This window comes from Hakea prostrata, chromosome 7 (assembly GCF_041222555.1).
Source record: "Hakea prostrata isolate BN-2017 chromosome 7, UWA_Hpros_2, whole genome shotgun sequence".
Lineage (NCBI taxonomy): Eukaryota > Viridiplantae > Streptophyta > Magnoliopsida > Proteales > Proteaceae > Hakea > Hakea prostrata.
Window position 1 is genome coordinate 61583889 of NC_142606.1, and position 20915 is coordinate 61604803.

At 41.5% G+C, this 20915-nt stretch overlaps 1 protein-coding gene across 1 annotated transcript; it reads left to right on the plus strand.

Moving 5' to 3' along the window:
- The first annotated feature begins 4527 nt into the window (after window positions 1-4527).
- On the plus strand, window positions 4528-8468 carry LOC149011588 (protein FAR1-RELATED SEQUENCE 5-like). Its single transcript, XM_089160802.1, is given in 5 exon segments — window positions 4528-4952; window positions 5777-6774; window positions 6777-7967; window positions 8057-8223; window positions 8433-8468. Coding segments are annotated over 5 exon segments (2817 nt in total).
- Window positions 8469-20915: the final 12447 nt, after the last annotated feature.

The following is a 20915-nucleotide window of genomic DNA, read 5'->3' on the forward strand; positions in this document are numbered from 1 at the left end:
CTACTCGAATTGCTTCATGCTTTTCCAATGAAAATTTTTGTCTCTTTTGGATGATCGGGATTGCATCCTTCTAAATCAATAGTTTGTGTTCAACTACCCTCCTATCAATCCAGAGCATAACTTTTATTTACCAAGGGAAAATGTCTAAGTTATCCCTCAAAAACTCAATCAACTCTTTTTTGAAAAGTTCAGGTTGTTCTAACCTGATCATCGTCCGACATTCCGGATACTTAGGGTGTAATTGGATTCTTTCTAGCTTCTCTACCAGTTCGGCCCTCTGCATGTTTTCCTCATCCCAGTCATCTCGAACTTCGATGGTAAGTGCACTTCTTGATCCTTCAGACTTCCGCCTTTTCTTCAGGTAGTTGACATAAAATTGTCAGGACATAGACTGATCGGATTTGCATTCTCCTACTCCTGCCTCTGTCGGGAACTTGAGCTTCATGTGTCTGGGTGAGACTACTGCTTCTAAGATGTTAAGCGTCAGCCGCCCGAGTATCACATTGTACGCTGACAAGTCTCGTACTACCATGAAGTTTGCCCAAACCGATGCATCCCTGGGTGAGGTCTTGATCCTTAGATCAAGCTGAATTGTTCCCTCTGCTATGGCCGAAGACCATATGAACCCATACAGGGGGGGTTGCGCAAGGAGTCATCATTTCATCTTCCAGTTTTAACCTCTTGAATGCCTCAAATGACAGCAAGTCGACTAAAGACCGGTGTCTACTAAGACGCGGTGGACTTCCCGGTTGGCCAACCTTAGCTTTATGATGATTATGTTGTCATGAGGAGTGCTATCCAATCCAGATCTTTGTCAGTGAAGGTGATTGGCTCTGGACAAGATTGGTTCCTTCTTTTCTTCGGCAAGTGCACGGCCTCCACAAATCGGGCTTTTTGCTTTGCTTTCTTGATCGACACAACAATAGTTCCCCCTAACACCACATACATGGGAGTCTCTTCCCGATCTTTCCCTTCTCGGATTTTTTTCGTTGTTTTGCTTGGACTCAACGATCGGGGTCTTTTCAGGTTGTTGGGTGACTTGAGTGTGTCCCGAGCCTTTAATGAACTGACCAAGTTTGCCTTATTGTATTAATTTCTCTATTTTTGGATCTGAGACTTCGACAGTCGTCTGTGTGGTGGCCATAGTCCTTAGGGAAATGACAATACTTACTCATGTCTTGATCCTCCGGTTGGGAGTGTAGCTTCCTGAGCCATTTCAAGGACTTCTGATCTCGAATTCACATGAGGATTTTCGAAGGCTTGGTGTTGAGAGGGGTGTATCCTTTTCGGCCTGAGTCTCTTCTCCATTTTCCTTTAGTCCCTTTTTCCCGAGCGTTGGAGTGCTCGTCTCTCTCACGGTCTGGCTTGCGGTCTTTGTTGGCTTTTACTTGGGCGTTGATTACCTCGTACAAGCTTGCTTGTTTATGACACTTGTGAAATAATGTTCCGTAAGTTTTTTGTTTATCCAACAGCAAGACCTCTAGGAGTCTCTTGTGCGTGATGCCACTCCATAGGGCGCTATACGCTACTTGATCGTCCAATTCTATGATACCTCATCAAAGCGCTTCAGATAGTCCCGAATGGACTTGTTCTTGCCTTGCCTGATGGCGAATAGGCTATCAGATGTCTTCTTGTTGCCATCGCACTCCTGAACCTGGCTATAAATTTTCTGGCCAATTCTCTGAAGTTGTCGATGGAGCTGGGCTTCAAACTGCTGAACCATTTAATTGTCGGTCCCTTCAGAGATGCCAAGAAGGTACGATTGAGTAACTCATCTTCGCGACCTAGGACGGTCATGACGGACTTAAAGTAACTTATGTGTTCTTTCGAGTTAGTTTTTCCTTCAAACGAAGTGAATGTTGGCATAATAAAGTTGACGGGGATTGGCATGTTCATTATTTCGTTTGAGAAAGGTTCCCGATCGACCACATAGAAGCCCTCATCATGATTCGGGTCTTCTAATTTCCTTTCAACCTCTGCTACCCCTCCTTCGCAATCAATTCTGGCCCAACCGGTTCTGCCCAGATGACCTGGTACTTGCCTGAGCTGAACGCTATCAGGGGATTGATGTTCTCATTTTTTATCTGGTTTTCGTGGAGCAAGACTCATTTGAGAGTCCTTATGGATGACTCTCTCCCTCTTGGTCAACCTAATTCATTGGGGGGGGGGGGGGGAAGATTTTGGGTTTGCCTGAGGTGTGAGAGTCGATTGAAGGCACTAACCCTCGTACCTTCTCCAGGTCTTCTATCTGCTTGGGTGTCACGCCGCTTATTCCTTTGATCATTAGCCGGGATTGTGTTCGGCGACCGGCTACCCCTTGTCGCTCGGGTAGCTCGTTGCAATCTCCCCGTTTGGGTGTTGTGTGGGGGTCCTTGAGGGATTCCTACCTGGTGCATTTAGCCCAGTAGCTCGTGCATTTGGTGTTGCATCTCTCTCCGAATCTCGTTCAGATCTGCGGCGGTAGCTGGCCCTTGGGATTGCGCTGACGTACCCTCCCTAAAAGGGTTTGGGATTGCTCGAGTGTCATCCCAAGTGGTACGCTGACCTCCATCATCTCGAGAGTTTTGTCCACCATTTAGATTTTGATCGTCTAGGTTTTGATTCCTTGCAACCGGATTTCGCCGAGTAGCTCGTCCGTCATTGCTCGTTCGCTTTGTCATGACTTGTTTTTCTTTCCCACAGACGGCACTAAAGATTGTTGCGTCTTATATCTGATCCATGTCCCGACTTGTAGAAGAATGACTATTGCAAAAAAAGTTAAACCTGGGCTGGCTAGGATGCCAGGTAACCGTCTCTGATGGCTAAGTCAGTCGGGATCAGACTAGGATTTAGAGCAAGGTCTGCTCAGAGATGATCCAGAAAAAGTTTGTGTCATTACCGAAGGATTGGAACTTTGTTAAATAATGTGTTGGTTACCTTTCTTAGAATCGACAAAATCCCATATACTTGCTTGCCTAGCTGTTTTTGGGATGAGCCCCTGATTAGGAGTTTCCATTCATGTTAACAGTCATTTTTTGCCTTAGCGTAAATGTGGGATTCCTTATTGGTTTCATTCAACCGGGACTAGTCCCAACCTATAAACCAGGTGATAGGCCGAGTGATCATCCGATCATGTACTTGTGTGTGTGTCCACATATGTATATCTTATTTGTAACACGTACGAAGGAAAAGGTAACACCAGGTTGAGTTTACATATAAATTTCTTCTTCCAAATCACCATGAAGAGAAACACTCCTTATGTCTAATTGGTATGGTAATCAATTTTTTTTGTTGTTGCCACTTAATAGGAAACTTTGATTGAATTGTATAGTCATTAAAAGCAAATGTTACCATTAAACCATGTACCCAAAAAAAACAAAAATCAAAATACCATTGCACCATATCATAGGTTAAAGATAACCTATTTTCCTTCCTTCCTTTTTGCACGGGGGACACCTATTTTTATACTCAATTGCTAGAAATCGATAAGGTTGGAGAAGCAATTACATCACGTTCCTTATGACATGCTTATCTCCACCCCCACGTTATTGATCTCAAGCTCAAAAGCTGTTGCAGTCTTGAAGTTAGACAAATTACAAATATGTGTAATTTAATTTTCTGGTAAGAAATCAAACCTATTGAAGTCGTTGCATATGATGTTTGTTTGTTTTTTTTTTTTTTAAATATGTCCTTGGAATTATTGATTATTGGGATTTATTTGTTCCAATGTAATGCAAGTGCAGATATCTATAGCAAGCAACAAAGACTCTTATGATATCTGCTGCAAGCAAATTTATCTGACCTTTTGGATTTAGGCAACACAAGAGATGCATCCTCTAATTTTGCGGTGTGGGTCTTGCATTTCCATTTCAATTAACTATGGCTTAGGCTGCGTTTGTTTGCTGGAATAAAGGTGGGATGGAAAATAAGGGGTGGGAAAATTCTTGAAAAATGTGTAAATTTCTTACTTTTCCTTTAAATCCTAAAATGGTAGAGTGTTTGGTTGCTTGGGGTGGGAAAGTGGGAGATTCAAGGAACCTTGTCTGCTGATGTGACAGTTCAACTTTCCCACCCCATGCTATTTTAAAAGAATCTGGATCAGCGACCCCGACGGGGAGCACTTTGTGCTCCCCGGACGCCTCCCTGCTCGACACGTGTTTATGAAAAAAAAAAATTAATTTACGTTATCGACTCCGTTTCCGTTCCGTCTTCCGTCTTCTACGATTTTAAAACTTCACAATTGTTTATTTCGTTTCCCGCTAAAAGTAATTTTCATTTCAACTTCTTCTTCTCCGTCTCTCCTTCTCTCTTCATCTCTCATGCTTGAAAACCAAACCCAGTGAACGAAGCCATATTTTTCTCTCCATCGGCTACTTCTCTGTTTCAACTTCTTCTTCTCCGTTTCAACTTCTTCTTCCATCGACTACTTCTCTGTTTCAACTTCTTCTTCTCTGTTTCAACTTCTTCTTCTCCGTTTCAACTTCTTCTTCTCCGTTTCAACTTCTTCTTCCATCATCGACTACTTCTCTGTCTCTCTTCTCTCCTCTCATGGCTGAGAACCGAAGCACCTGCAAAAAACCCATCTTCCAGTCTCCGTCTCCATCTCCTTCTCTCTTCATGGCTGAAAATCAAACCACCATTGACAGAATCGTGTTTTCATCTCCATCTACATCTTCTCTGTCTTCTCTGGCTAAGAACCGAAGTAGCAACGAAAAATCCATATTTTCGTCTCCATCTCCTTGTCTTTTCATGCCTGAAAACCAAACCAGCAGTGAAGAACTGAAATCCATCTTTTCATCTCCATCTACTTATTCTCTGTCTTCTCTTTTCATGGTTGAGAACCAAAGCAGCAATGAAGAACTGACCAGCAAGGAAACGACCACTCTCTCTTCTGCTGTGCCTTTTCCCTGGCCTGATGCTCAGCTGAACCTCTCTCTATTGGCTGAAAATCACCCAATTGCTCATTTGGAAAGGTAAGGTGTCTCTGTTTCAATATAATGAATGTCTTTGCAGAAATAAAATCCTTGGTTTGGCTAACAAATGAACAACTCCATGGTCAAATATAATCTAATGGGAACCAAAATGGAGTTATATCTAATGAAGATTATGATCCGTGGTCTTTGGCTGTTAATTGTTTTGTGTTTTCCCCAAAGTTTTGTTTAGTGGTGGTGTGGGGAGGGAGATGGTATGGATTGTACTCCCATGGAATTGGAATATCATTGTCATTATTATTTTGGTTCCTTAATCCCTTTGGGCAAAATAGGATTAGATCAAAATCCAATCATGATTGTGTGTTTATATGTTGATGTCTTTTATGCTACTTTTTTTTTTTTTTCACTTCACCCAGTAGTGATAGTACTTTTGTATATCTTAATTTTGAAAGCTCTGCAAGTGTAGAAAGTGAGACGAGGGAGAGAGGGGCCATGATTTAATTTAGACTGAATCACTTTGAGTGTTTTTGACTCTCCAATACAGCCAAAGGAGAGTCTGTCTTTTCTAAATTGGATGAGTTTGCTTCAGTAGTTAGTTGGATTGCTTTGAAGTTATTTACTGATATAGGTGTGTTGTTGGTGGGATCATGATCCACATGAATAATAAGCTTGCCACTAGCCTATGGATATGCATTTCCTTTGGTGAATCCAACAATTGTTTAGTTTGTTTTTTACTAGTGTTTTACTCGTTTATATTATGTGACTATCGATCTCTTGTTAAAGGATATTTAACTTAAATATTTTCAGTATATATTTTGTTCTTTCAAATCTATCTACTTAAATATTACTACATTGATCATGTACAGAGGTACTATGAATATTAGTAGTGAGAGCAATTCAGAGATGAGTAATGAAGAAGAAGTAATAATCGAAGAAAATATTGAGCACATTACAAAAGGGAAAATGGGGATTGACAATATCAATGGTGCACCTATTTCAAGAAGAGGCAAAGATTTAGAAAATGTGATTCCCTTAGTCGGTATGGAGTTTGTATCAGATGATCAGGCTTACAATTTTTATAATTCATATGCCAAAAAAGTAGGTTTTAGCATCCGTAAAGGTAGATCTGGAAAAACAAGAAAAGGCTTGGTAATGAAAAGAATATTTGAATGTTCAAGAGAAGGATTTCGAAAAGTGGATAAAAGGACTCGTAATTTGAAAAAGAGTCAAGCAGAGACCAGAACTGGTTGTAAAGCAAGAATGGTGGTAAAACTCATTGATGGGATGTGGTTTGTTACTAAAATTGAATATGAACACAATCATTCTTTTGCAACTGAAAAGGAAGCATTTCTGCTTAGATCACATAGGGTTATAAAGCCCACACAAGCTTTAAAAATTTCAACATTTGATGGTTCAGGAATATCACCTACAGAAGGGTATGATTGCTTATGTGAGGAAGTTGGTGGACATGATAACCTTGGCTTTACAAAAAGAGATTACAAAAATCATTTGCGTAGCAAACGCATGAAGGATTTGATAAATGGAGATATTCAAGCTGTTTTAGAGTATTTGGAAAATAAACATCTAGAAGATCCAATGTTTTTCCATAGTGTTCAAGTTGATGAAGATGATAAAATGACAAATTTCTTTTGGGTGGATGCAAGGTCAGTTCGAGATTACTTTCTCTTTGGTGATGTTGTTTGTTTTGATGCAACCTATAAAACAAACAAATATGGTCGGCCATTTGCTCCTTTTGTTGGAGTAAATCATCATAGGCAAACTGTATTTTTTGGAGCTGCATTGCTTTTGGATGAAACAACAGAATCTTTTGTCTGGTTATTTCAATCATTCTTAAAAGCTATGTCTGAAAAGCGCCAAAAACAATTCTTACTGATCAACATGCTGCCATAGGGAAAGCTGTTGCCACTGTAATGCCAGATACGTGCCATCGCCTTTGTTTGTGGCATATATACCTAAATGCAGCTAAAAACCTCTCCATTGCTTATTCTCCTAGCTTTAAGAAAAAGTTCAAGAATGTCATATATGGTCCTGAAACTGAAGAAGAATTTCTCTTTGCTTGGGATGAATTGTTAAAGGAGTTCAATCTTGAAGAAAATAAGTGGTTGAAAGAATTGTTTTCAATTCGAAAGAAATGGGCTTTAGTATATGGAAGAGAACATTTCTGTGCAGACATGACAACCACTCAACGTAGTGAGAGTACTAATGCTTATCTTAAGAGGTACTTGAAAAGAAAATACAACTTGAGTCGGTTTTTGAAGCGGTATGAGAAGGCAATTGAAAGACGACGTTTGGATGAACTGATAGAGGATTTTAACTCCAATCATAAGATTCCAAAGTTATGGGCTGATGTGGCAATGTTAAAGGAAGCAGCCAAAGATTACACATTGAACATCTATGGTATGTTTGAAGAAGAATACAAAAGATGGATTGCATGTCACTCTAATATTGTTGGAGAGATAAGGCCAATTTGCACATATAAAGTTTCTGAGGAAAGGAGAAATTGTGAGAGATCAGTCACATTTGACTCTTCTAACAATACAATTACATGCTCTTGTAAAAAGTTTGAGTTCATGGGCATTCAATGTAGGCATGTCATTAAAGTACTCAATGAGAGAAAGATTTACACACTTCCACCTAGATATATATTGAAAAGATGGACAAAATCTGCTAAGGTTGGAATGGGAAGTGATAATGATGGTTGTGTTGTTCAAGAGGATACAAGCACAAGTTCCCGATATAGTGACATATGCCATCAAAGTGTTAACCTTGCAACACAAGCTGCCAATAGTGAAAAGGCAACTTTGTTCGTGAAAAGGTTGTTGAATGATGGACAAAAAAGAGTTGAAGAAATTTTGAAACAAGAGTTAGAATGGGAGCCTAAAAGAAATGCATTAAACCATTGCGATCAAATGTCTCAACAAGTAAGTGGAATTCAAGCAAAATATGATGGTGGACCAGGTGGTAGAAAGGTAAGCATTGTGGAGAAGAAAAGAAAAAATAAGTCTACAAACCCAAGAAATGGTCAAGCTAAAAAAGGCAAGTAAATGTTAATTTCTGTTTTTGTGTTCCAATGCTTTTGTTTTACTGATGATGAAAATTTTGTATTTTTTTCCATTTGCTTACAGGGCCAAAAAGTGAAATCTCAAAAAGAAGCAACCAAGCATCTACCCAAGCACAAAGCCAACTAAACCTATTGCCATGCCCATCAACTTTTAGTGGTCCTGTACAATTTCAATATGCCTTCTCATCTCTTGTTTCACAACATGTTACTAACCCTCAAGGAATGTCTATGGTAAGAACTATTCTAATTACTAATGCATAACCTTTTATTGAAATTATTCTAACTAACAAGCTTCCTTTCACAATTGTGTTACCAAACACCACCCTCTATAGTGTTAGTTATCAATTTCACCTGGTTTGTCATGCTCTACTTCATTTGTTATTCAATTGTCATGTGTCACTAAGTAGCATTTGCTGTAATAATTTTCAAATATTTTGTAGGATTTGGAGCTTCAGTTGAAGCGGCAAGAGGAATAACAATGCTAGAATGAGAAATGATAAGTGCTAGCAAAGGTGAGATTTTTTTTGTTTTTAAATGATTGAATTGAACTTTTTAATCTTTCTTCACTAATTCTAGTTATTGCAGGAATTCAATCACACCATCTAGCACTGGAAGCCTGAATTTTTGAACTTGTGCAAAGAGGGAGCTGCATTTTGCTTAGAAAGGGAAAAGAACAATGTACCCCAAATTTTGAATGCCTTGTTAGTTGCTGTAGGTGAAGACCTGGCTAAATGCTGCTTCACATTTTGGAGTTCAAGTTCAACAAATTCACTCATCTTATTGTAGTTGGAATGAAATGTTTCTTGTTCCCACCAAATCTTGGCCTTTACATTTAACCCCTCTGCTTCTTACACTTGTTATAAACTCTTCAATGTGGCGTTCATAACCAACTGACTTTGTTAGACTACCTTCACCAATGCATAGTCTTGGATTTACACCAAGGGACTTTAACTGCTTGTACACCAAGATGATAGCATGTTATTCTTACATTTTTACTATTAATATATTATGTAGCTTCTTAAAATATTCATCCTTATCTACAAGTATATTTTGATGTGCCTTATGCAGAAATACCAAGTAAACTTTGTTATGACAGGTTGTGTAACTGTATGTAGATACTATTGATGTTAGTGTTATTTGGTAGTTAGCAATATATAAGCCAGCTGCTATTATATAAACCAAAGGAACAAATAGAAATCAGAAACTTTGTCTTCACAAACCAATTGATGAGAAACAGGTGGCACTCAGTTTTCCATTCAGATACATTGTGGTGCAATCTCAACTCTCTTCTGCTGCATCTCATAGGTTTAATTGATCAACTCAAGTAAGAATTCAAGATGAGGGTGAGATGAATTATAACAGAAGAAGTTAACATGTGCCATTTTCTCACAACATTCCTTGCTGAAGTTTGCACACAAAGGGTCAGCATGACTCATTGAAATTATGCACACAAAGGGGCAGCATGACCTAGTTGGAGAGGATCCTAAATTTTCATAGTGCTTCTTCCCCAAACCATAACAGTGGTACACAACCCACCTTCAATCCAACTCTGATTTGGTGTGTACAAAGTCTCACCTTAAAAAAAAAAACTCTGTTTTCTTTCTTCTTCTTTTTTATTTTTATGTTGTGTGTTTTCTACAACTCTGTTTTTATGGGAAAGAATGGACTTCCATGGTTCTTCAATGTCACCATTTTTCTGAGAGCAACAAACGTATTTCAGAGAAAGTAAATAAGAAATTTGTAACAACGTTTTAAGAAAAAAATTAAAGATGGAAAGATGGGTTTTCTGCGGATGGATAAATGATCCACTGGAAGAGAGAAGGAGAGAGACAGAAAAAGAACTAAAACAATAAGAATCTATGTTTTAGCAGGAAAGAAAATCAGAAAATCTTAAAAGATTTAAAATAAGAATAACAGGTGAGCAACCGGCAATGGTGTTTTGATTTCAGAGATGAAGATGAAAAAACAATTCTGTCACTACTGTTTTGATTTTCAGCATAATATGAGAAAATCACTGCTGGGGATGAAGAGAGGAGAGACGGAGGAGAAGAAGATAGAAACGAATGCAGGAACCAAATTAGAAAATGGTAAAATAAGTTTCAAAATGAGAAACAATTGTGAAGTTTTAAAATCGTAGAAAACGGAAAACCAAATTAAATTGTGTCAATGGAGATGAAAACACGATTCTGTAAATGGTGGTTTGATTTTCAGCCATGAAGAGAGAAGGAGATGGAGACGGAGACTGGAAGATGGGTTTTTTGCAGGTGCTTCGGTTCTCAGCCATGAGAAGAGAGAAGAGAGAAGAGAGACAGAGAAGTAGTCGATGGAAGAAGAAGTTGAAACAGAGAAGTAGTCGATGGTCCTTCACTGGGTTTGGTTTTCAGGCATGAGAGATGAGAAGGAGAGACGGAGAAGAAGAAGTTGAAACGAAAATTACTTTTAGCGGAAACGAAATAAATAATTGTGAAGTTTTAAAATCGTAGAAGACGGAAGACGGAACGGAAACGGAGTCGAAAACGTAAATTAATTTTTTTTTTCATAAACACGTGTCGAGCAGGGAGGCGTCCGGGGAGCACAAACGTCGGGGTCGCTGATCCGGATTCATTTTAAAACCCCACATATTTAGTGGAATTTTGTGAGAAAGTTGGAAAAAGTAAAAAATGGGACCCACCCCATCACTTTTCCACAAAACCCTTTCCTTTCCTTTTCTTTTCCCTCACCCCACTACATGTGGGACCCACATATTTTTTTTTCCCACCCCACCTTTGCAAACAAACGCAGCCTTATAGTCCTTGTGTAAGTTCTATGGATAACAAGCCTCAAAACCCTGACAAAGTCATGTGCAGAACAGATTTCCGTGATGGCTTCGTTGACACTGGTTGTCTTTTGGTGTGAGAATCAAAGCTCAGGATGTTAGCAAATGATAAAGGCTCAATTCCTTGAGTGCCCACTTCATCCACAAGACTGTAGAAAGGCTAAACGATCAACTCTGGTCCACCCTGCCAGCACCTTGCCCGAGCAGGACCTCTACCAACCTTTTGAATATCCATTTTGTAAGCCAGGCTGATAGGTTACTGTTCAGATGTCAAATTCCACGACAGAGTTCAGATTCAATCGCATGGTAAATGTGTGTTCTTGTACAATCTAAATCACCAAGAACACTGAGAAGAAACTTTTCACTGCATCTGCCTTGTATGTATTACAACCCAATTGACATTCCAATTTTAATGGGATGTCTCCGAAGAGACTCAACCCAATGACAGTAACAACGGGTGAACGCCGAACGGCACTGTGCTACCCTGAAAACTGCAACTCGCCTCTATCACCATCAGATCCAAAAACCCAGCTAAATGTGCAGAATCACAGTAAGAGAAAGTCAGAACCCATGATGCAAAAAACTTCCCAAATAACAGTACACAAAAGATTGCCCATCAATATCACCATTGTTGTCACAAAAGGCACCCAGTAGAATAAAGAAGCATGGAAGATGTCCTTGATTTAAAACTTGGTAAATCAATTAAGGAACCTGAGACAATTTAATAGAAAGCAACAAAAAGGGGCTCGTAATTCACAATCTTCCAACCAACAAAAACAATATGGCTAACTTTTGAATACACACCTGAACATTACCATTTTTCACCTTCTCTAATGAATCCTGAACTACACGGGACTTGTCCATCAATGAGATGAATAGATTCACCATATTGGCCTACATCACATGGGACAATAGAAATTACTCTAAAGAATTTTCTCAAATTTTACCCAGGTTCCTAGTTACATCAACAAGAGGATATGAGGATATCATAGAGGTATGGGAAGGAATACCCCCTTCACCCAACTTCTTCCTTTCTAAAACCTCACCAGTACCCCCTTTGCCCTCTACCCCCTGCTCTTTAGAAAGTGGAGAATTCAATAAGTTCAAGAAAAGCACTTGAGCTTGTAGAGACTAGTGGTTATGTGAGTACACAGTGAGGAAAGTATCATGGTTATCAAAGCTACCAAAGGAGAGAAACCGTGAATGTAAGCATGAGAACCTAAAAAAGAAAACTAAAGATAACTATTGAAGATCTAAATTTTAAATTCCAGCTGAAACCTAACCCAACTCTTGGAAAGCAATTATATGGAAATCCAAGTTAGTGACTACTAGGTTTTGATGGTCTCAGAGGGTCATAATGTGGTAGAGAAGAAAAAAGCATTAGAAGGAAGGATAGCCCAATGGCAATGGAATCGAAATCCAACAGATAAAATTATTCTATGGCATTGCAGATCATTGTCTCCAATGAAGTTAGATCTTCAAGACCTCACAGACAAGGACAGAGAAGAAACAGAATGCATAATCACCATTTCTGGGTTGGTGGACAGCAAAAATGAGGGTAAAGCTCAGAAATCAACGAGGCAAGAGAGATTAGAAGGAAGGTGGAATGTAGGGTGGGGGGGGGGGGGGGGGGGTTGAGGAATAAGATTGGAATGGTATGAAACCGGTCAAATGGATCTTTCATGCTGTGCTGCCAAAGAAAGCCACAAGAGAGGGAAGACAGCTATCTATTGAAATAGCAAATCCAGTGAAACCCACTTATAAGAAGCAAGCCGGCTATGAACTTTGATGTGAGAAGTCATTAAGTAAAAAGAGCTGCTTTTGAAGTCTCCTATTGATGGTATCATCCTTTCCTTAAGCGTGCAGTGCCATCATAACATGCCAAAGACAGAAGCTGGAGCCTGGAGAGGAAAGAGAATGCTCACCCAGGATATCCTTCTCTCTGAATCTTGTTTGCTGTTTGTTTCCATATTGAAGTTTTGGATCCCCTTGGAAAAGGATTGAACTGTGAAAATTGGGACCAGAGGGGAGAGTTTTGATCGGGGCTACGGTTCTGAAGGTGAGGTGGTTTTGGGGGGGGCGGGGGGGGGGGGGGGTCAGGGCGAGGGGGAGCTGGGAGGAACTGGTAGGGCACTGCAAGATGTGGGGAAGTATTCCTTCACCCACCTCTATGAGGTTAGGAATGGGGACAATTTTAGGGGTTTAAGAACAAAATGGTAAATTTGTCTCTTAGGATGACTTAACAGCAAAGCTGACAGATTGGGTATAGTTGCAATGTTTTTAGGTAAGAGGAGAGATAAATGCCATTAGGCTAGGTTAGAGGGGAGGTAAATATCATTTTCAATTATTTTCAAACTTTTGCAGTGACAACTGCTGCAACTACAACCAGCAGGCGGCAGAGGACACAGCTGTTTGGTGAGGACTCCATGAAGTGGCAAGAGTGTGGCCTTGACATGTCTTCTAGAGCAAAGTATAACACACATCAAATTTAACCTTTTAATGGCAAAAATGCAACCTATAACATCCATTGCATGTTAATGAAATGGAGAAAAGAAGAAACAACTACATTAACAACTCAAGTCTTAAGCAATTACAACATAATTAAACAAACGTTAAGACTAGCAGGAGCCAAAATATGATATCAAGATAATGCAGGTAAGCACTATTTATCGACCTCCAAGTTAAGAATGCAGATTTCAACACTGCAAACAACTTCATGTTACTCCACTTTAGGATGAAAAACCTTTGGAAATATGAGAATATTATTTTTATTGGTTGGATAATGTATCTACTAAATGCTAGCTAAGGATGATCACATTTCTATTATGCAAAATATGCTTCTTTTATACATGTTTCACATACCTTTCATTTTTTTCTGCTGCAGCAACGACCATTTATGAGAAACAAAGTGGCAGCACAATTTTATTAACTCTGTTCTGGTAATCAATAGATGCGTCAAAATTTTTAATTACTGCTCTTTACGTAGCATTTAGCAATCCAAATTTATTCATAGCATTCTTAGCTTTATTCTGGACAGATTACATATATGCCAAATTCTTGCTTATCAGTATCATTATATCCAGGAAACCAAACCTTTACAGTGCTGTATCAAACTGTTGTGGGGAGCTAGAGTCCCGAGTCCCCATCTCGGGAGAGAAAGGCACCCCCGTGGGCGGGTGCATCTCATCCTTGAAGAAGGTCCCGAGGGCCTCATTCGGGAGAGATACCTCCCTCTTGGGCAGGCTCGTTTCTTCGTTGGAGAAGGTCCCGAGGGCCTCATTTGGGAGAGATACCTCCCTCTTGGGCAGGTTCATTTATTCGTTGGAGAAGTGCCACACTTGGGGAAAATATATATCTATATCCAACTCTAGCATTTCTCAGAAGACTCTCTTGACTAAGTCAAGAAGAGTTAGTTACGCATAAACACTCAGCATATCTATTCCGAGAATTGGGGAGGTGAGTCAGCATAACGGCATTATCAGGTGCGACAAAGAAGGAGCCGTTATTCCACTACTCCACTCACTCCTCAACTATCGATCCGGAACTTAAGGAATCGCCGCCTCCAGGTAACTTCTATATAAACCTACCTCCTACATGGAGAAAGGTAACGAGAACTTTCATCTGAGTACTTACTCATTACGTTCTTGAGAACTCTCTTAAGAACCATTATTGTTACCTAGGCTGATTTGAGCGTCGGAGGCGGTTCCCCGGCCAAAACTAGGCCGGACCGTTCTTGCTTTCTTTGTGTGTGCAGACATCTCAGTTATTCCAACTTAGTTGGAGAGCTCTTAAGGTGGTCATCTCAATATCCGGCTCTCGAAGAAGTTCTAGACGCAACAATTTGGCGCCGTCTGTGGGAAACGTCACAAAAAGTCATGACAAGACGTACCACACCTCAGGTGGCAAGTTCTCAAATTCTCACTCGAGCGAGAGAAAGGGAGACAGAAAACGGACGTGTTGAAGAACAAACTCTCCCTTCTCTAGATCGACAAATTCCTATTCCAGAGGAAGGTCAAGAAGGAGTTCCGCAGAATCCCCCGGTAACTATTCCAACTCCATTTGGAGAAGGCGGTTTGAGTCAACTTCCAATTCCAGCAACAGTGGCCGATTTGCAGAATATGCAAAGAGAAGTCCAACAACAAATGTTGGAACTCCAAGGAGTTGTTCGAGGCTTAGTCCATCAGATCGGGGTACCATCCGGACCCCCCAGAAATTCCCAAGAGGGACGAAGACGTGAAGCCGTCCGTCAGACTCGGGATAGGCAACGTCTGGTGAATGAAGAAAGGAGAAATCCCAGAATACCAAGAAGGCCAGCCGAACGAGTTGGAGAAAGATCTCAAGGAGTGCATATTGAAGAGCCACGTCCCCGAGAGGATCGGTCGAGGGGAAGTGTGTTCCACCGTTTGGCTGGGCTTAGACAAACTCAAGATTTCCCTAAAAAAGGGCGCAGAAATGAAGGAGTTCGGGAGCAAGAAGGAGAAAGCCACGGAAAAGGCCATTCTAGATCTAATAACCCGAGAGGGTCGGTTAGTCAATATGGATCTTCTCATGGACCAACTTCCCAATTCTGATTTCGGAAGTGTTCGGTCTCCGCAAGAGCGTCAAGAGGCGCATGGTCTCGGGAGAAGATTAGATGCCATGGAGAGACGGCTTGATGATCGGGACCTCGATGACGACTATGATGTGGTTGATAGAGAACCCTTCTCAGAAGGAGTCATGAGAGCACCTATTCCACCGAACTTTATCATGCCGACATTCACTCCCTATGAAGTGGCGTACAATGCGCTATGGAGTGGAATAACCCAAAGACGTTTGCTCGAGGTATTGCTCCAAGACAAGCCGAGGACTTGTGGAGCCCTTCTCAAGAAATGCCAAAAACAAGCAACGGTTGCAGAAGTTATCGAAGCCCGGGAAGAGTCTACGAGAGGCGTAAAGGAAAAGAAGAATTACGGAGAAAGAGGTCAAAATTCAAATGCTCGGGCAAGAGATGACAAAAAGGGAGTTTGGAAAGAAAGACTCGCTAATGGAGACTTTACACCTCTTAATACTAAGAGGTCAGAAATTCTATTACAGATCAGAAATAACGACAATTTGAAGTGGCCGGGCAAGATAAGAGCCCGACCCGAAGATAGGAATATGACAAAGTATTGCCGTTTCCACAAAGACTACGGTCACCATACGGATGAGTGCAGAAATTTAAAGATCGAGATCGAGAAGCTCATCCAGATAGGGCAACTTGAAAAATATCTTCAGAAGAAGCGACAAGATCGAGAGAAGTCCCCACCTAGATCAACTAAAAGACTCAGATCCAAAAGTCCCGAGAGGGCGGATAAGAATCCCGAGAAGAAACCCGACACTCGGGAGTTTTCCCCCATTTACATCGTTTTGGGAAATCCGACGGAAGAATCCATTAAGAAGGCGAAGCAAAAGGCACGGTTCGTTGGATCGATGCAATTGCCAAGAAAACGAAGAAATGACTTATGCCCAGATCCAATAACCTTCACCGACGAAGATCTCAAGGGCGTCACTTCTCCTCACGACGATGCTATAGTTATCAAAGTGAAATTGGCAAATCGAGAAGTTCACCGAGTTCTTGTGGACACGGGATCTTCCGCCGACTTACTATCTTATGAAGCATTTAAGAAATTGAAGTTTGAGGACGAGATGATGACTCCATGCGGGACTCACTTATATGGGTTCGCCGGGTCGTCCGCCATATCCGAAGGGACTATCCAATTGGATCTAAGGATCGGGACCTCCCCTCGGGATGCAGTCGTCCAAGCAACATTCATGGTGGTTCGAGACCTTTCAGCTTACAACGTTTTACTCGGGAGGCCAACTCTTAACGCCTTAGGGGCGGTGGTTTCTCCAACACATATGAAGTTGAAGTTTCCAACCACAGCGGGAGTCGGGGAGTGCTCTTCTTGATCAGCGACTCTCCAGACAATGTTATGTGAATTATCTTAAGAAAGTCAAAAAAGCCGAGAGATCGGGCAATACAATGAGTATTGAAATTCGGGATGACCAGGATGAAGAAGCTATGCAGAGAGCTGAACCAGTTGAAAAGCTTGAGCGAATTCAACTTCACCCGGATCTTCCCGAGAGAGGGACTATGATCGGGTCCAAACAACCTACGGAATTCAAGGAAGAACTCACCGATTTTCTCCAAAACAATCTAGATGTATTCGCATGGTCGGCCGAAGACATGCCCGGAATAGATCGAAGAGTTGCAGAACATAGCTTATGGATAAGGGACGATGCAATTCCAATGATCCAAAAAAGAAGGAATTTTTCGCTCGAGAAACATGCTGCCATCAGGACCGAAGTGGAGAAACTAGAGCAATCGGGTTTTATAAAACCCATAGAATGCCCAACTTGGTTGGCGAATGTAGTCATGGTGAAGAAAGCCAATGGCAAATGGAGAATGTGTACAAATTACATAGACTTGAATAAAGCATGCCCAAAGGATTGCTATCCACTTCCTCGGATCGACCTTTTGATCGACGCTACAGCAGGACATGAAGTATTGAGCTTCATGGACGCTTATTCGGGATATAATCAAATTATGATGAATCCCAAGGACGAGAAGGATATGGCCTTCATGACGGATCGAGAAAGTTACTTTTATAAAGTAATGCCATTCGGGTTGAAGAACGCTGGGGCCACTTATCAGAGAATGGTAAACAAAGTCTTCAAAGACCAAATAAGAAGAAATATGGAAGTATATGTGGATGATATGCTCATAAAGAGTATCGTCCGAAGAAGTCATCTGGAAGATCTTGAAGAAGTTTTTGATACTTTGAGAACATACCAGATGAGGTTAAACCCGGAGAAATGTGCTTTCGGAGTTTCTTCCGGAAAATTCCTTGGGTTTATGGTATCCCAAAGAGGAATTGAGGCAAACCCGGAGAAAATCAAAGCCTTGCTCGAGATGGAGTCGCCAAGGACGGTTAGAGACATCCAATGCCTAACCGGAAGAGTAGCAGCCTTAAACAGATTTATCTCACGATCGGGTGAGAAATGTTTGCCTTTCTTCAAAGCTCTTAAAGAGCTCGGGAAGGCAAAGGATACCTTATGGACCGATGAATGTCAGCAAGCGTTCGAGAAATTGAAGGAGAAGCTCGGGACTCCACCTCTCTTAGCCCGACCTTCAACGGGAGAACAATTATTCACATACTTAGCCATTTCTCCCAGTGACGAAGAAGCGCGGTCTTAGTAAAAGAAGAAGGTACTTCACAAAACCCTATCTATTTCATAAGTCATGTTTTAATAGATGCCGAGACACGATATCCGGATGTGGATAAACAAGCCTTAGCACTTGTAATCGCATCTCGGAAACTCAGACCATACTTCCAAGCTCATCCAATTGTAGTCTTGACCAACTTCCCGTTGAAGAAGATACTACAGAAACCAGACTTAACCGGAAGAATGGTCACATGGGCTATTGAGTTGAGCGAGTATCAAATTGAGTATAGAACTCGTCCAGCCATAAAGGGACAAGTTCTGGCCGACTTCATTCTTAAGAATAGCATGCCTAGTTCGGGAGTAAAAAATTCACTCGGTCCAGAGTTATGGACTTTACATGTTGACGGCTCGAGCAACTCTTCGGGGAGTGGAGCAGGAGTAATGCTTATCAGCCCGGATGGATTCACTATTCATTATGCTTTAAGATTCAACTTTAAAGCCTCTAATAATGAGGCCGAGTATGAAGCCCTACTAGCAGGACTAAGACTTGCCCGAGCCCTAAGAGTCCGAGAATTGGAAGTCCGAAGCGACTCCATGCTTGATCGTGAATCAAGTTCGTGGCGTGTACGAGGCAAAGGAAACAAGAATGGCAAATTACTTAGCCAAAATTGATGATTGTCGCCATTATTTCGATCATCTTGAGATAAAGCAAATTCCGAGAAAGGAAAATGAAGTAGCAGACGAGTTATCCAAGTTGGCTTTATCCAAATATTCGACCTTAGGCTCAGCCGTTTATATTGAACAGTTAGAAATTCCTAGCATTCGGGAGGCCGAGGCGATGGATATTGAAGAAGAGCCTAGTTGGATGAACCCAATAATATCATATTTGAAGAACGATATCCTTCCGGAAGACGTCAAGGAGGTTAAGGCGATTAAAAATCAAGCAGGAAGTTCACCATTATTGAAGAACAACTTTATAAAAGATCGGTCACACAGCCTCTTCTAAAGTGTGTTGGCCCTTCTCAAGCTCAATATGCCTTAGCCGAAGTACACGAAGGAATATGTGGAGCGCATATGGGAGGCCGAGCTTTGGCCCATAAAATAATACGCCAAGGCCTTTATTGGCCGACTATTCAGAAAGATGCCGTGGAATATGTCAGAAAATGCAAGCAATGTCAACTTCATGCATCTGTTCCGAAGACTCCGGCTGTCCCTCTTACATCTGTCTCCAGTCCGATTCCCTTCGCCATGTGGGGAATGGATCTGGTGGGAAAGCTCCCTAAGGCTGCCAACAATAGAGAATATTTGGTCGTGGCAATCGACTATTTCACTAAGTGTGTGGAAGCCGAACCTCTCTCATCCATTACTGAGAAACAAATGGAGAAGTTCTTTCAAGAAAGAATCATCTACAGATTTGGAATCCCAAAGATCCTTGTGACCGACAATGGAAGGCAATTTATCGGAGCCGGCTTCAAGAATTTTTGTGAAAGATATCACATTGAGCATAGAACATCATCCGTGGCGTATCCGCAGAGCAATGGGCAAGTTGAAATAACCAATCGGACGCTGTTGGATGGAATAAAAAAGCACTTGGAGACAAGTCGAACCAAATGGGTGGAAGAATTACCAAGCGTCCTTTGGTCATATCGCACCACGGCTAGAACTCCTACGGGAGAAACACCTTTTCGGCTAGCCTACGGCACGAAGCACTTGTCCCCGTGGAGGTATTGGCGAATCAAAGAGATATACCGACTTCAATGAAGAAGCAAACGAAGAAGGCTTGAAGAGTAATCTTGATCTAATAGACGAAGTACGGAGCATGTCAGAATACCGGAATCAAAGATATCAAAACCGAGTAGCTGGATACTTCAATGCTCGGGTAAAAAATAGAAGACATCGTACGGGTGACTTAGTGCTTTGCGCAAAGTTGCGGCTTCAGACCCAAGAAACCAAGGCAAGCTCTCACCCACATGGGAAGGGCCTTATCTCGTCGAACAAGAGACGAAACCAGGAACCTACAAGCTAAAAAGCTTGGCCACGGGCGAGACAATTGATCGAACTTGGAATTCCATGAACCTTCGGAAATTCTATCAATAGAATTAATCCAAATATGTAACATTTGCAGGTAAAGTCGAAAGACCATTTGATTTTCAATAAATCCACGTCTTCATTGTCGACATCTATCTCTTCGAATTATTCAATGGCGTTACACTCGGGACCTCGCTCGGGTAGCCACACGGGAGTTTTCCCCACCTCTCATGAAAATCCAAGTGAGACTCTCATGAGATGGAATTATTCAATGGCGTTACACTCGGGACCTCGCTCGGGTAGCCACTCGGGAGTTTTCCCCACCTCTCATGAAAGTCCAAGTGAGACTCTCATGAGATGGAATTATTCAATGGCGTTACACTCGGGACCTCGCTCGGGTAGCCACTCGGGAGTTTTCCCCACCTCTTATGAAAGTCCAAATGAGACTCTCATGAGATGGAATTATTCAATGGCGTTACACTCGGGACCTCGCTCGGGTAGCCACTCGGGAGTTTTCCCCACTTCTTATGAAAGTCCAAGTGAGACTCTCATGAGATGGAATTATTCAATGGCGTTACACTCGGGACCTCGCTCGGGTAGCCACTCGGGAGTTTTCCCCACCTCTTATGAAAGTCCAAGTGAGACTCTCATAAGATGGAATTATTCAATGGCATTACACTCAGGACCTCGCTCGGGTAGCCACTCGGGAGTATTCCCCACCTCTTATGAAAATCCAAGTGAGACTCTCATGAGATGGAATTTCTAAGACGTCACACTTGGGACCTCACTCGGGTAGTCACCCTTAATAAAGGCAATGGCATCTCTCGGAGAACCAGGCTGAGGGCTTCTCGACTCGACGAGACTTTAGAGAAATGATGGCTATCATTCAAGACGA